Source organism: Poromitra crassiceps (assembly GCF_964638095.1).
Source record: "Poromitra crassiceps genome assembly, chromosome: 5".
NCBI classification, from domain to species: Eukaryota; Metazoa; Chordata; class Actinopteri; order Beryciformes; family Melamphaidae; genus Poromitra; species Poromitra crassiceps.
In genome coordinates, this window is record NC_139642.1 from 59,377,967 (window position 1) to 59,395,867 (window position 17,901).

General features: G+C 44.8%; 1 protein-coding gene across 1 annotated transcript in view; it reads right to left on the minus strand.

The window, feature by feature from the left end:
* LOC310776650 (uncharacterized protein) overlaps positions 1-17,837 on the minus strand; it is a 68,936-nt gene extending 51,099 nt beyond the window's left edge. Inside the window, exons 1-4 of the mRNA XM_083636822.1 lie at positions 17,735-17,837; positions 16,535-16,667; positions 15,702-15,750; positions 3,977-4,048 (exon numbers count right to left, since the gene is read on the minus strand). Of these exons, the coding sequence (XP_083492948.1) occupies positions 3,977-4,048; positions 15,702-15,750; positions 16,535-16,560 (147 nt within the window). The 5' untranslated portion in view covers positions 16,561-16,667; positions 17,735-17,837. The remainder of the gene's footprint in view (positions 1-3,976; positions 4,049-15,701; positions 15,751-16,534; positions 16,668-17,734) is intronic.
* Positions 17,838-17,901: the final 64 nt, after the last annotated feature.

Here is a 17,901-nt window from a genome sequence, read left to right on the forward strand (position 1 = left end):
TGTCCCGCTTTGTGCGGGACTGCACAGCATTTTCATGATTTTTCACGCGTCCCGCAAATTGAGAAGATGTCCCGCATTTTGGGCGAGAGAGAGAGAGAGAGGGAGCGCGATCAGACCAAGGCAGAGAGAGAAATAGAGGGAGAGTGGGGGAGAGAGATAGACCGAGAGACAGAGGGAGAGCAGGGGAGAGAGAGAGCGTGCACACCGCTGCTCTTGTCTGCAGCACACACTGTGGCTCGAGAGATGTGTATTCCCAGTAACTAGTAGCAATAATAACAATACCAATGGCCAAATACTTACCATACTAATGATAATAGCTACTACCCATATTAATACAACAGTGCATCTTTGCACAAAGCTCTCAAGTGTTGTATAACTGGCACAATTGAAGACAGCCTCAAATCTTTCTCAACAGCTGCTACAGGCTATTTGCAACAGGCAATTATAAATTCCATTCTAAGCTGTGCTCTTATTGTGATGTTAGTTAATGTTTTGTTCAGATGAAGCTAGCCTACTATGGTTCTACTTCAATACCTATATGGTTCAGTAGTATATTGTTCTACTAGAAAAGTCTGACTAACTTTAATGTTTTCGTGTGTGGAAGGCACACACCTGCCATGTGTTTAATCTGTACATGAAGCCATGACTTGAATCCCATGTCAGCAACCTGTCTGGTCTGTTTTATTGTAGCCTACACATTTTAGTCAGATAATTTATGTTTTTATTTGCAGATTGTGTGAATCAACCAGAGGGCAAAGCATAGAGAGGGGTGAATAGAAATGTATATTTTTTGTAAGTTAGAAAATACAGGGTATATCTAAATTTTAGACTGCCTCAAATCATCGGTAGCGTGTCCCACATTGTCCCACACAATACTCTTTGTCCCACATTTGGTTTGCTGGGATCTGGTCACCCTACCCATGGTAGGTAATGTGGAAAAGCAGCACTTCCAGATTCCCTTGCTAAAAAGGTGCAGGCTTTTCCCCTCGTAGAGTTGGAAAAAAGACACTCTGGTCATAACCCAGGACCTTCTTGCTGTGAGGCAACAGTGCTACCAGTACCACCTACTGTATGCTGAATAGGCTGACTGTGACGGCAGACAAGGTCTGCTCAGACACAACCCATGATCCACTGTCAGCAGAGTTCCAGCTAGTCCCTTCTGGATACCCCAAGATCACAACCAACGGAGCAAAACACTCATTTATTCCCATGTCAATATCTCCATTAAACAAGATGTGAGATGTGCTTATCTGGATTAAGGGGATAGTTATCAACAATATGCACTTTAAATATGCCGGGCTGCTATTAGTTATGCACTTTTGCACTGTATAATTGCCATATTATCGACTGCTACAGACGATGTTATGATTTTGTATGTCATTTTTGTGTCTACGTACTGTGTTGTACAACAAATTGCCTCCTTGGAGGACATGCAAGTTTTCTACCTACCTAACCACTGAGCCAGCATGCTGTCAAAATATATATTATAAGATACAAAACGCGCGCGCACGCGCGTGCACACACACACACACACACACACACACACACACACACACACACACACACACACACACACACACACACACACACACACACACACACACACACAGACACATTTTAATACCTTTATTTGTGTTCACATTTAGACAAGAAATCCTTGAACACAAACAATAATAGATGCACAAACATCGGGAAATTCCATAAAGACCAATCTAGTCTGAGTCTATGGATAAAGGAAACAGCGCCTCCTCCAAATGTGGCGACTGCCAATTATTGCAGAAATACAGCAGAATTTGGCCAGTGCCTTGGCTCTTGGTCTGTGCAGTCCTGCCCTCTGCAGGCCACTTACAACCAGTCTATGGACATTACCATGGCTTCCAAATATAAATACCAGCAATATGCTGTATAGTAACATCGTTGTCACACACACACACACACACACACACACACACACACACACACACACACACACACACACACACACACCCCGATGAACCCTGAAACCACCCATATAACACTGGAACAAGAGAGCAGACTGCAACATCCACCATGATGTGTTAGGGTGATAATAGGAGTGGCCTAAATATACTATAGGTTCAGCTCAGACTCAGGATCCGTTAAAAACATAGCCTACAACCAGTGGTGGGTGAATAAATACAAATGGTAGTCAAGTAAAAGTACAGTTACATTATAAAATATATTTACTCAAGTAGAAGTACTCACAAAAATAACTACTTGAGTAAGAATTTAAAAAAGTAGCTCATAAAAAAGTACTGAAGTAGTGGGTAACTTCATGAGTAACTACATGCTATTTATTGCATTACGGTAACGTTATGCGACGGTCCGTCGTGTGTCCGTGCTGCGTGGTGATTGGATGTGACAGCTGTGATCTCTGGTTGTATCAGTCTTTCTCTAAGCCAACCAGCCTGTGAAATCTGTTTGTCCAAACAGACACACACACACACACACACACACACACGCACACACGCACACACACCACACACACACGCATGCACGCACGCACGCACACACGCACGCACACACACACACACACGCACACACACACACACACACGCACGTGTAACCGAGGTGAATCAGCGCGGATTCCGCGTGAGTCCCGAGTGGTAGCGAGTGGATTGGTTAACCTCACTCCCCAGGTATAAAGGCATGTTAACCAGCTCCGCCAAGGGAGCTAGCTCTCTTGGCGTTGCGGTTAACATGTCGGACTCCCAAGCCGAAGATCGGCGGTTCGTACCCACCCCTGGACAAGCCCTTAACATGGGTTGCTGCAAGTACCACCTACACAACGCCGTTACACACGCACACACACACACGCACGCATGCGCACACACACACACACACACACACACACACACACACACACACACACACACACACACACACACACACACACACCACACAGCACCACACTGTTCCAATATTCTCAGGAAGCATTGGTATGATATTGTGACCCGCTCCATCAAAACATCATACCAAGGCTGAGTCTTCCCAATTTGTGCATTTATTTATTTGCTGTTGGTCTGCAAATAGTTCATTTGACTCTGAGTCACCATGAGCCCTGTCTAGAATCATGACTCACCATGACTCACCATGAGCCCTGCTTAGAATCATGACTCACCATGAGCCCTGTCTAGAATCATGACTCACCATGAGCCCTGTCTAGAATCATGACTCACCATGACTCACTATGAGCCCTGACTCACCATGAGCCCTGTCTAGAATCATGACTCACCATGAGCCCTGTCTACAATCATGACTCACTATGACTCACCATGAGCCCTGCTTAGAATCATGACTCACCATGAGCCCTGTCTACAATCATGACTCACTATGAGCCCTGCCTAGAATCATGACTCACCATGAGCCCTGTCTAGAATCATGACTCACCATGAGCCCTGTCTAGAATCATGACTCACCATGAGCCCTGTCTAGAATCATGACTCACCATGAGCCCTGTCTAGAATCATGACTCACCATGAGCCCTGTCTAGAATCCTGACTCACCATGAGCCCTGTCTAGAATCCTGACTCACCATGAGCCCTGTCTAGAATCATGACTCACCATGAGCCCTGTCTAGAATCATGACTCACCATGAGCCCTGTCTAGAATCATGACTCACCATGAGCCCTGTCTAGAATCATGACTCACCATGAGCCCTGTCTAGAATCATGACTCACTATGAGCCCTGCCTAGAATCATGACTCACCATGAGCCCTGTCTAGAAGCATGTTTGATACTAAATGTATTGCTGCATTAAAGGAGAATTATTTTTCTTTTACAACCTGAACCCCCCCCCCCCCCCCACACACACACACACACACAACGACAATGCCATCGTCCATCGTGGATTTTTACCCTGGACATCGTGATGATTCAAGTTGGTAGACATCGTCCAACCCTAACACACACACACACACACACACACACATAAAGCTGTGATTGGCTGGAGTCTTACCCTGGCTCCTTTGGCAGGAATACACTGGCAGGAGGAACAGTCCCGCCCACCACACGGCTCCGTCTGGTCACCCTGGAAACCAACAATACACTGTTACTATGACATCAGCATGACATCATCACCAGCATTTCCAATAGATTCACCACTAAGAAACTTTCCGCTGATCAAATTAAACTTGATTAAACTTGAATGTTCTGTGTGGTTCTGCCGTCTGCGTCCCTGATACGGCCTATAGACTCTTAACCGGCAACTGACGGCCCCGACCTCGCTCAGTGCAGTCCTGAAGTCAAAGACCCTTTTCACAGCAGCCATTTTGTGTCTCAAAGCAGGGTAAACACAGGTGCAACCAATGACATTAATGAGGCCCCTGGACTGGAGCACCTAAACTGAATGGAGGTTGGACACCATCATTAATGTCTCCCATCCACCGAAACAAAACCGTCATTTCAGAGTTTGCTAAACTTTTATCTGAAGTCTGCACAGATCTTCACAGCAAGGTTATTTCTGCCGATTTTAATATTCATATGAAAAACTGAAATAACTACGTCAAATGTTTTACCACTTTATTAGGATCTCTTGGTCTCTCACACCCACACAGTGGATTTGGTTATTTTGAAACATATTAACATTATGATCTCCACTGAGAAGCGCGACCTCCAATGACATCTTGTGGTGTACAATTTGAATTCTAACAGACAAAATGTTGTTGACGACATCACCCCATATGCAGTCAAATAGATTGAGTTGGAAAAGGAGAAGTAATGGATTGGTTCGGCAGCTAGGAAAGGAATGCAAACAGGATATTCAAAATTGAATATCTCCAACAAGGAAATGAAACTCAGATTTTTTCAAATATTAATAATATGAACAATCCCCAGAGCCCTTTTTCCATAGGCAGCAACATGGATACAGTGAAAGTTGAAAAGTTGGACATTGTAAAAGAGGATTCCCATTACCGCAAACAGCAATCATAAAGCTAAAGCAGTATGGAGACAGATTGGAAATATCTGGTAAGCCTTTGTTGTACAAGTGTCTGATGGAAGAGCTATCCACCAGCTGGATAGTGAGCTAGCAGCTGCTAAAAGCTAATTATGTCCATGAATAATTACGTCAGTTGACGAGTGTCGGCCAGAAAGACTGCTATTCGCCTCCCGTGTGAAATGGTGGCAGTTTGGTAACTGTCATTATATTATGCAGTTCTGGGTTGGGGCGCGGGTCTCATGTCTGCGGGGCGGGTTGCGGTACTGATTGGTCATAATGTGTGAGGGCGGGGCCGGTTTTGCACGTGGCGGGTCAGGTCTTGAGCAATTTAGAGAGAGAGTGGCATCAGCGGAGGAGGACCACAATGCGTGACTCATTAGCCAATGAACAGCCAGAAAGGGTCTCGCGCTACTTTTGAATGCTAAAATAAAGCTGATAATGTACAATTTGATTTAAAGGTCCCATTCCGTGCAAAAGCTGTTTTTACTTGTAAATGCATATATACTGCTGTCATCCCTCCCTGTAATGAGTGGTCACAAGCTCAGAACTGCCAGAGTTAGATTTGTCCCTATCCAGCTTCCCCCTGCAGTCTCCTTCAAGCCACGCCCCCTAATGCTCTGTTCCCCCAGAGGGGTTAATGTGACGTCAGTCGGGTCCTTAACACATTGAGTGCCAGCGACGCCATATGGCGTCAAGAGAAATTTACCGTAGACTGCCAGCGACGCCAAATGGCGTCAATAACTCCAAATTCATATTTTGACGGGGGGGGGGTGTCGATCTAAGCCTCTTACATCGCCTCTTACAATATGGGAGCTATTGAATGTGTCTAACCTATTTTACAGAACCCTTAGGTGGCGACAGTGCCCTCCCGATTAGACAAAGGCCAGGAGTAAAGAGAGAAGAAGTCAAGAGGAAACGGAAATCGCCATTGATATGCTTGAAGCATAACGTTACTTAGCTGTGCCTGTGAAAAGCAGTCATCTGCTGCCACAATTGAGCCCCATCCGTGTCGGCTGCGATAGTCCATCCATATGATTTAGTTGCCGACACGGCGACACCGGGGTCTTTATGAAAAGTGACATTATTCTCAGCTGGGAGCCGAGGACACGCTGTAAAAAAGCGAGGGGATGCAGGCAGCGGACTTTTCATTGCAGATCAAACTCAGCAAACTGCAGCAGAGACACTCGACTCCTCCCACCACGGAGGCGGAGGAGGAGGGGGGTGGTTGCACGCAGGGCACTAACAGCATACAACAGCAGGCTCGATGCATAGAGAGCAAACAAGCTAGAATAGGCTATCTGATGCCCACCAGCAGTAAATCAAGACCAGCAAGAAGGTGTAGGGTCTGCGCACGCAGGGGCCAGCGCTGCTGGTTGCAGCTAAAACATATTATTTGGCCAAACAAAATTCCTTTGTTTTCACTCTTTTATTGAAGGAAATTATTTTTGAGGTGTCATTATATCAGAAAATATTAGCTTCAGAGTCAATGATGTGCTTGAATGATAAAACAAGGGGTGATAAAACAGTGCAGGACATGTTGTGTTTTGAATATTGTTATTATGTTACACATCAAATGAAAGCTTTCAATGTGTAGTTTCTTTTGACATACTTTTTCCCGCAGGTAAACTAGACATTCTAACCTTTCATTTCAGCTATAGCATTTTGTTCAACTCAAAGCAGAATTCATTCTGTCGCCTTTCTAACGTAAAGATGTGATTATCTCAGAAACTAGTTTCAGCATGCTCTTTTCGGTCGAAAACACTCTTTTTCAGAGGGGTGTATTTCCAAAATGGAACGGTTTATAAACACAGTTTTTTTTTTAAAATGAAACAGAAGGGTTCAAAGTTTCATTGAGGCTATTGGTTGTCCATATAAGAGGAACACAAAAAATGATATGGCTATATTAAAATGCATTGCGGCCTATGTGGCACAGTACAGCACCTTTTGCCCAAGGGCCGTGGCACTCAAAGTGTTAAGCATACTGCGCGCGTCTCTCTCACACAAGCTACCTACACCATTTTGTCTATAGCCACAAAATTAACACTTCTAGCTGGAGCGATGCCAACTGTACGTGATCCAACAACTGCGGAGGTGCATTCGGTAAGTCTAGGCATTTTGAGATGTCCTCTTCAGCGTAGCAACCGTTAAGTTAGCGATAGCTCGTTGCTAACGTTAGTTGTGGACACAACCTAGCGTGCTGGTCCACAGACGCTAATCTGATTGGCCGCTGGGAGCCTGGGGCGGGCTCTCCCTCAGCGGCCAATGGGAACTGTTAGTTCTGAATATATTATAGAAACAGACCATTCTTGGGACGCAACAAGATGAGGAAGTGACAACTCCGTCAGAACGAACGGGGTTGCTATATTTTCGAATGACGAAATTGGGACGAATTGGGACCTTTAAAAAAAAAAAAAAAAACTTTCAAAGTACAACACAAACTGTCCATTTTGCTGCAACTCGACAGTGCTGCTTAATCCAGGACCTTACTTCCTGGAACTCTTGAGAGTAAAAAAACTGGTCCATTGGAGTGAATGGAGATGTCGCGACCAGGCCCGTATCTAGCCTGCCACACTAGGGTGGGCTGGTAGGGGGCAACTTTGGCGGTAGGTTGCCAGAGGTTGTGGGTTCGGGGATGGGGATTAAATTGCAATATATTCAGTGGTGCTGGAAGTACTTTTAGGTAGGAATGGACTCTCGGTGCTGCCTGCAAGGGCAGCGGTGAAGAAGATTTGACGTTTTTTGGACTTTCATCCAAGAATATTTAATTTTAAATTAACATTAGGATTATACTGTTGTGATGTCATTATTCAGTATCTTCTCCTTTTCTCACTCACTTTCATGTAACCACCTGCTCTCCCTTTAGTCGTTTTACATTACAACAGACAGCAACACAGGCATAAACACTGAACCAAATTGTTCCAGTAGGAGTCACCATTCTGTTTTGGGTCACCAAACTGTAAGTAGGAACTTTCACTCAGGTGACAGGCCAGTGTTTACCTTGTTATTGTCAAAACTATTAGCAAACTATGTACAAACTAACTATTTACAAAACTATTGCTATATTTCCAAGACGTTTAGTCTTATTCAAATTCAAACTGAAAAGTGACAAAGAAAACTACTTTAAAAGCAGATTGACTTACCCTAAAAATAAATAAAAATACTTCATCCAGTTTAAAATAATCAACTCCATAACATTTCTTTTCATTGGATGATCTTATTTCTCAAATCAAATTAAAGACTAGTGCAGTGAGACTTAAAGGAGAATTTCGTTTTTTTTTAACCTGGACCCATCTCCTGGCATTAATTATGATTTGGCCACTCACCAGGCGATCTCCGCGGCGTTTCTGGCCGTCCTAGCATCAATAACATCAATAGCGTCCAAGTCAGTTGTAAAATGGAGCTGACTTGGGGCCAAGTGTGAGCCTGTCTTTCCTGCATCTAAATAGCTATTTTTATTCCCGTTTTCGCCAAATATCGTCATAATCTGATCCCTCAAGAACCACCACAGTGATATTTCGCCAAAGGCTGTTTCCTGGAGTCACACAGGGATCAAATTACCTCAAACGTGATCTCGGTCACCAAGTCTCGTGAAGTCCCGCGATACTTTCCTGCCGACTGGCCAAGTAGAGGAGGACGCTTTGCGGTGGTGGTTTTAGCGCAACCTATGTGAGGGGGGCACGGTGGCTCAGTGGTAGAGCTGTCGCCTCACAGTCAGAAGGTCCTGAGTTCGATTCTCGCCTGGGACACTGTGGGTGCTGTGGTTGTGTTCCCCCCCATATCTTCAGTGCCTACTGCCCAGGTGGGGTATCTCGTCGTAAGGGCCTTTCTCTCTGTGTGGAGTTTGCATGTTCTCCCCGTGCTCCCCCAGGGGGTTCCTCCGTATATAACCCCCCCACCAAAAACATGCAGAAGATCAGATCGTCATCGTCATCCGACCAGTGACGACAACACCCGAAGTTGGTCCCCGGGCGCTGTACGAGAAAGCGACCACTGCTCCTGGCCTGCCCCTCGGAGGAAAGGACATGCCTGGATGGGTTAAATGCAGAGGACACTTTTCACCGGCCACCGTCAGCATGAGTGTGTTGTGGCCGCATGCATGTGTTGTGGTGTTCGTGTGACAATAAAAGACGGGGCTTGTCCCGTTACGAGAGAGAGAGAGAGAGAGAGAGGTTTGGCATAACCTCCGTTATTTCGAATCCCACATAGGTTACGCCGAAATTCTCCTTTAACCATAGCTAAAAACTATTTGCCATTTAGCCTTCAAACCTATATTTACAAGACTTTTAGTCTTATTCAAACTCAAACTGAAATTAAAACTTTGAAAGCAGATTGACTTTGTTACCCTAAATAAATAACAATCCTTCATCCATAGTTTAAAATAATCAACTCCATAATATTCTTTGCATTGGATGAGCTTATTTCTCAAATCAAATTAAAGCTATAACTACTGTTAGGTGCCCTAAACTAACTAACCCAGTGGTCTCCAACCTTCGGGTCGCGACCCTAAGTGCGGTCGCCTGGAATTCAAAAAGGGAGATACAAATTTTTTTTTTTTTTTTTTTTTTTTTTTGGGTGGGCAAGATTAATTTTTGGGTGGGCATAGCCCACCCCTGCCCCCCCCTAGAATCGGCCCTGGTCGCGACTCTTCTCTATCTATGGCTCTGGTCAGGTCTTGAAAATCAGCCCCGCACAAGACTCTGATGTTTGTGCACCAGTGATTTGAAGAGACGTGACTCCCTGTTTCGAGATATAGCGTTACGATATAGGACCCACTCTACAATAGTCTGGATAGCAGTATCGATAAGCTCAGACCTTACTCAGGTTTTGAGAAATTTGGAACCGGGTCCAGGTCATTCCCAGGTCTCGAATACACGTAACCTGCCTCACAATTCTAACATATTGTAGGCTACCTGAACTCTCTGGAACAATAGTTGAGCTGAGCTCAGGTGAGCTCTCTCTCTCTCTCTCTCTCTCTACAGACATGTTCTGTGTTCCAGACAGTGTGGAATGTAAACAGACAGACAAGCATCTCTGTGAAATGTGTCTCTATTGAGAGGAAGTAGAGTGTGGAAGGGGAGGGAGTGTGTGTGTGTGCGTGTGTACATGCGTGCGTGCGTGCATGCGTGTGTGTGTGTGTGTGTGTGTGTGTGTGTGTGTGCGTGTGTGTGTGCTTGCATGTGTGTGTGTGTGTGTGTGTGTGTGGAGGCTATATCAGAGTGACAATCACACTCCATTTTACTAAACCCCCCCCCCCCCCCCCCCGTTCCCCTCCCCCTCTTGCATCTGCGTTCAGACCCGGGCTGCATTCAAATAGTGTAAAAATAAAATCCTATTCCTAACCACTTGTCCTTGACCTGATGGAGAAGGCCAAGCAAAGATGTGAAGGACTTAAAGGCCTCCTCCAGTCAGTTTTCCTGCCTGTACAACCGATGTGTTGATCTATAATTTCATCAGATGACGTACAGTACAAATACATCTGACTTGCGCCAAAAGATCATATAGTGATAAAAAACTCAAAGGCTTATATGACAATGAAAACAATATTAAATAAAGTACTATACAGCAGCCACTATACTATACCAGTTCATTTCACACTGTGGTACTGTCACTGGGATGGTCACTATGGTAACACAGCAAGTGTTCATTTCCATGACCACGACATTGAACATTCTATGGCAGCCATCTTTATTCTACCATTCTTCTACCATTTTACCATGCGCGCACGCGCTCGCGCCCGCACACGCACACACACACACACACACACACACACACACACACACACACACACACACACACACACACACACACACACACACACCAGCATGATCATGTTTATTTACAGTTTCGTGTCTAAGACTCTTATCACGTACTCATTTCACATACCCCATCTCTCTCTCTCTCTCTCTCTCTCTCTCTCTGGCTGGCTCTACCTCGCTCTACCTGTTGCTCTGTCTCGCTCTGTCTACCCCTACCTCACTCGTCTCTCTGTCTCTCTCTGGCTGGCTTTACCTCATACTCTCTCGCTTTCTCTTTCTCTCTCTCTAGGTCTGTCTAGCCCTACCTTGCTCTCTGTCTCTCTCACTCTCTCTCTCTCTCTCTGTCTAGCTCTACCCCTCTCTCTCTCTCTCTTTCTGTGTCTAGCTCTACCCCTCTCTCTCTCTCTCTCTCTCTCTCTCTCTTTCTGTCTGTCTGGCTCTACCTCGCTATATTCCTGGTGTTCCACTTTTGTCTCAAGACTATAAGAAAAAAGGGTGACTTCTGGTCAACCCAGAGATTAGCAGCAATATATATACAATATATATTTACAATATTATATGAACACTACTTGTATAATTTCTGAAGTGTTAACGATCGTATTTATGCTTCAGAAATCATGGTGTTAATTTGTGACGGTTATTTTGCTGAACAAAACTAAGTATCATAAACGTTTTGTTTGCCACAGAGCTTATTTCAAGTATCTAACCAAAAACCAATTCAAAAAAATGATTACGTAACTTCCTGCAACGCTATTCACCTTATGTAGCCCCGCCCACTTGATCCAGTTGTTTTATGACTTCCTGTTCAAAACACCATCTTTTTACCTGGTCACTAGTACTGTGCTGTCACAGGAAGTGTAAACACACAATAGGAAGCAGTGTTGGGGGTAACTCATTACAAAAGTAACATATTACATGTAATATATTACTTTTAGCAGTAACTCAGTAATATAACTTATTACTTATAGGATTTCAGTAATATTATACCAGTTACTTTGTCAAGTAACTCAAGTTACAAATTGAGTTACATTTGATTAAATCAAAGCACATATAAAAAAAAAAAAGATACAATCATTTCCTAATCAAACTGTGTTTTTATGCAAATAACCGCTATAGATGACAATAACAAAGGAAAAGAATAGCATTTAGAATTTTGGATTGTTTACACTGATTTCAAGGCAGTTGAAATTATTTTTCTGGATGGTTCCAGTCATTCTGCTGCTGCTGTTGTTTTGGTAAAAGTAATGCAAAAGTAGTGTAATAAGTAACGAGTTACTCTACACAGAAAGTAATATTGTAAAGTAACATATTACTTTCAAATTAAAGTAACTAGTAATATGTAGTATATTACATTTATAACTTGCCCAACACCAGTAACTGGCTGACCCCTGTGTTGGAACATAAGGTGAATAGTGTCAGTCTAAAAAATCAAAGAGGATCCAGTATTTTGTTGGACATGCAGAAAAATTCAATAGAACTGCAGTCTAGCCCCAATGCAAAATCCAAAGACTTTCATGTGAGTGATGTCCTGTATGGTTCTTCTTTATAGTCCTTGTACAGTACGTTCTTGTACAGAACCAGGATGTGCTGACCTAACCAAAGTGCCATTGGATTAAGCTGATGTCATGAGTCTCCCACTTGTACTCTATCCAGGAACTTCTTCTGGCATTTACCTTCCCTACAGTACTGCTTCCAGGACCACACCTGCACCGTTTTGAAGGCACATAGCCCAAAATAATCATCACAGGTGGAAAGTGGTGAGTTTCTATAACAAGTTAATAATGATCGATATAAACCATGACTTCACTTTGGAAAAGGCCCTTTTCCCAAGAAACCTTTCTCCACTTCACATCACTTGACTGTGATGCTGTAAACTTGATACCAGAAACTTCACTCTGGCTTTAAATGTAAGCCCCGCCCCCCACTACAGGCCAAGGTTATAATAGTTTTGGATTTTTTCATTCGTTTTTATTTTTATTAGTTTTTACTTTTTGTTTTCAATTTCAGTTTAGTTTTCATTCGTTTTTAAGGTGGGTTTGATCGTTTAGTTTAGTTTTTAGTTTTTGAAAATGTTTAGTTTTGGTTAAGTTTTTATTAGATTCAGTGTTGGTTTTAGTCTTTTTTGCCCCTTTCCTCTTTTTTGTAATTTGGTGTTTGTCAGGAATGAGATTCAAAAGGGTCGTAAAAGATGATAGATCTAGGAATATAGATTTCATCTCCACTCAAAATACTAGGCTTATTATGTATGAAATACTGTAAACTGCCAAAGACTAAAAATAAGGACATTTTCTCTTCAATTTTATTTTATTTTAGTTAGTTTTGTAAATGCACAATACCGTTTCAGTTAGTTATCGTTTTTTTGCTTAGTTTTTATTTCAGTTTTTTTCATGTTTTTTCAATTGTAGTTTTCGTTTTTTCGTTAGTTTGCTAGGCTCTGAAAGACAGTAACCGGAGAAATGACCAATCGGGAGCACAGCACGAGAAAGGGTTAATAAAAATAGGGAGACTCCCGCAGAAATCTGGAATGTATATGGTCAATATGTTTCAGACGGCCATTTTGTCACTGTGGGACCAGCACTTCCCAACACGAAGCAGTGTTTGTGTTGGCGGCCACATTCTTGTGAGATTGTCTAAACGGGCTTAGCAGTCAGGCGTGGCTATCTGCCTAGAGAGGAATGTGCCTATCGCTCTATCTTCTGTCATGACCAATGTGCTGCCATCTGCACCCACATCAGATCTTCTCAGCCTCCCGTTCGCTAAAAGGCGAACAGGAGAACTTTGACATCAACTTCATCAACGTCATCTCTGCTGTCAGGGAGCAGCCACACACGGGGGGCGGGGGCGATCCAGATCGGCTAGGGAAAATCAATCGTCATTTCAGCCATTGAGTCGGCAATATACGATCGGATCGTCAACCGGCACAACCCTAGCTAAGGACACATTACCCTGCACTGCACCTTAGCCATGTGAGTAGCCTAAGGACTGGAGAAGCTAGGTAACTGCCCGCAGAGCATCTGATTGGCTGGCGGCAGAGCAGCTGATTGGCTGACAAGAGAGAAGCCAGACTCTACTGTTCCAGACAGGTTGAACCTGACGACCTTCTCATATTCACATCTTCGGAACCAGCTTCCTCCTCCAGTTATCGAAGCCAGTTCTATCGAAATCTTCAAATCTAAACCAAAAACCAAAACTAATTTATTTTCCCAATCATACGGCTGTGTTTGAAGGTGTCTGGAAGCATATCGTGCAAACTTAGTCCTGCTGAACTGCTGAGCAGGCTGTTACAAGCCAGCAGTATGGATAGCAGTGGCAGTATTATACTATTATACTGCAAGACAACTCGGAACATGGAACTTTCAATTAAGATTTTCCGACCTCTGGAAGAAGGTTTCTGGCGTGTGACACCTTTCACCTTCAATCTCACGTGCTCACTCTGCCCAAACTATTCTCATGCCAATTAACACTGACTATGGTCGCCCGTTGCTGCATGTCCGGTAGGTCCAGAGAAGCAGCAGCAGAGTCTCTCTCTCAATCCCTTCTCTCTCGTTCTGTTTCTCTCACTCTCCCTTCTCTTCCTCATTCTGTTTTTCTTTCTCTCTCTCTAGCTGTTTTCCCACATGCACCTTTTACCGCTAAATGACCGGAACGCGGTCTAATGCCTTCATGTGTGAAAGTTGTTGTTCCGGTATAAGCGCGACCCCGTCGTCGCGGACATTTCACCAGTTTCGAGCCAGTCAGAAGAGCGGTATGCACGATAACGGACACAAGTGAGAAACGGGTCCAGTCATTTGCCGTGACACCGGTCCTTCTCTCATGGGCGAGGTGTACACACGTTGCTTAACGTTCACTTCCAGCGTGCATCATCTAATCATTCGCGCACATCAAAGCAAACTACTTCCACATTTCGCTTCGTGCATTTGCTTTCTCTACATACATACAAGCGTTGGGCAGCTTGCAAGCCTCTGCCATTCTCGCTGTGTCTGTCCTGTGTGGCTGCTGCGAAGGACTGGCCTCTCTCAAGCAGAGAGGGGAGGGGGGAAATCGGCTGTGTTTATTACGCTGGCTTGACGCTGCTCTTAAGTCAAACGAGTGTGATTTATTGTGTGACAAGCGAACTTATTTCACCATCGGAGTTTTGCCGGTGCCGCGTCTATGTGCCGATAGGCCGCAGTGCCGACAGGTCGCAATGCCGATAGCCCACAAGCAGAACCAGCTGAGCGAGGCGGCGTGCAGCGTGTCGGTGGAGCTAACCTCTCCCAGCCCCCACGCCAAACCTAACCTCCCCCCATGCCTAAACCTAACCTCCCCCAGACCCTAACCCAAAACCTAACCTCTCCCACCCCCACGCCTAAACCTAAGGTCGGCATTGCGGGTGGTCGGCATAGCGGGTGGTCGGCATAGCGGGTGGACCCCGTTTTGCCGACCCCCCAAATAAGCTCCCCCCTCCCCCCGCCCCCCAACATACAGGCAATTTCGCTGCTATATTCCCACATGCCAGTGCTCAGGTGTGAAGGGAAATTCCGGGAAATGTCCGATATTGACTTACAGGTAATTTTCCGGTACGCATGTGGGAAAACGGCTTCTCTCTCATACTGACGTTTTATTTTGAAAATGGGTGCCAACTCGCGCACGGCTATGGCGTAATCGCGTGTGTCGCGTGTGCAGGCACGTTAGAGTTCCTGAAATGAGCCGTGTCAAAGCGATTACATGGAGCGCTCAGCGGGGAGCGTCACCAAGAATTCCACTCTGGAGGGTGGTTTCAATATGTGTCGTTTCCTAAGCCCAAATTCGCCGTCGCCGTCTAAAAGGGAGGCACTAATGATAAAATAATTCCCCGTCACCATAGGAAACCGTCCTCGTGTAAAGTGCCCCTTAGGTTTTAAACCTTGTAACATGTGTTGGCAATACTGTACTTATATGGTGTTGCCAAAACAGAAGATTGGGTGGTAGGAGACATTCATTCATTCCATAACGACACGTGAACTCACCCCGAGAGCCGTCCTTCCACTGACCAGCAGCAGCACCAGCAACAGCCACCTGGGGACGAGGCAGCAGGTCAGTCAGGATCATAGACCGTATAGACGGTTTTAACTTGACAACAAAAACATTCTAAATTGAACCCCCGCTCACTTCCTGTTGCAGTGTTTGCTATGGACATAAAAGAAAAAAAAACATTCAAGTGCAGGACTGACCATTCCATGAAAACCGTCTATACAGCTGAGCAGCGAAAACAAAAGTACGGTAACGATGTTGAGTGAATATTTCTGCAGTTTGCCGAATGCTGAGAAAAAGGAAGTGCTGTGGGGTTGCGCTCTGGTGAAAACCATCTATAATAAATATATAATACAATAATACTAATACAACAATAATCCCAGGATGTGCACACTCGGGACTCGGAGCGGGAGTGGCTTAAATCAAAATTGGGCAGGGTTTAGACTGAAAGTGGGTGTGGCTCAAGTTTGTTGGTATAGAGACAGTCCACATGTCTGGGAACGCCCATACAGGCTCTAGGAACGCCCACAATAGACGCTGGGTTAGCTGGCTCAGCCTTGCTGGGGGCGGGGTCAGGGTGGGGTAAATTCCCCCGTTCTATCCATTCAGCAAACTTAGAATTTAGCTGATAGCCCAGCCCAGGCAGACACGACCGGGGATTTAACCACCGCAGTAAACGCACATCTGAGCAGACGTCTTGTGTTCTGCTCTAGAACCCCCAAACCTGTAGTTTAGAGCCGCAGCACCGTCTTTTGGTGAGTCAGCCCATGAGATATATCGGCGGTTTTACCCCACTCGCGCGCCAACCGTTTAACGTTAAAGTTCTCACCAGAGCCAGAAGGGGGCCAGCAGCATGGTGTCGGCCCCGTATCCTCAACCTCGCCACTGATTGGTTCACAGCTGCTGATGTCACTCCCGATTGGTTCACAACCGGTGATGTCACTCTGCCGCCAGTCGTCTCACTGACACACACACACACACACACACACACACACACACACACACACACACACACAAGAGTGAACTTCTAGTCATTGAAATCCTAGTGAAATCACACAATTGACTCATTTTGCTGGGGACTCCCCTGCGAGCCCTCGTCAAGCTGACGTTCAGGTGTATAGGACCAGCTGCCGCCGGCAAGGCTCCAAGTTGAGGTGGATGTTAGGCAAATGACAAAGTTATAGGCAATTACAATAGGAGCTAGTCCATCCTTAGCAATATTACGATCTATTACTATATTACTTAAACAGCACGGACAGAGTAAAAAGAGTAAAAAAACAGCTGATCTCTTAAGCAAAATGCAAATCCTGCTGACTGCATCAGTACCACACAAGCTGTGTGTGCACTTCAGCGGAATATGACAACGGACCAGGGTGCACAATGCATGACAGCAGGCTACAGTCTAGTTAAAATAAACATGCATGAACGAGCCACAACGAGCCTGGCTTGAACTTGGCTGCTTCAGCCTGCGCTAATTAATTAGCAGCAAGTGAGCCAGAGTGGATGCTGCTTGTAACAGTATCCTGGTGGCATTCCATAATAGACAGAGCCCAGGGGAAGATGCAAAGTGTAAAGCAGACAGTCCGTTATCCGAATCCGGTTTATTGGCCAAGTATGTATACATACAAGGGATTTGACTCTGGTGTGCGTTGCTTTGAATGTACTCACACACACACGCACGCACGCACGCACGCACACACACACACACACACACACACACACACACACACACACACACACACACACACACATACACACACACACACACACACACACACACAAAAGGTATGCACAGACTAAAACAAAAAGTGCAGGGGTCCATTTAAACATTTCCATGAACTACTATACAATAATAAGCGTGTGAAAAGTGTCTATATATGAACAAAATGTGTGTACAGTACAGGTACAGGTATAAATAAGCCACACAGGATTGTAAACAAAAACCCATAAAGATATTATGATCAGATATTGCAGTTATTTACCGTTCAATGTAAAAGAGCCTTTGAGTCAGATATGAATGATGTCTTACCTGTCTCCTCTGGTCGCTCACGTTAACACCTTCCTGTCCAGTCCACAGAGAAGCTGCTCATCTGAGTCAAAAGCAGAAGTTGGAGGTAAACCACAGACTGTTGAGAGAGTTTAGGTTTAGGTTTAGGCCGAGGTTAGACTGGAGGCTAAAACCCAGCTCACAGAGAC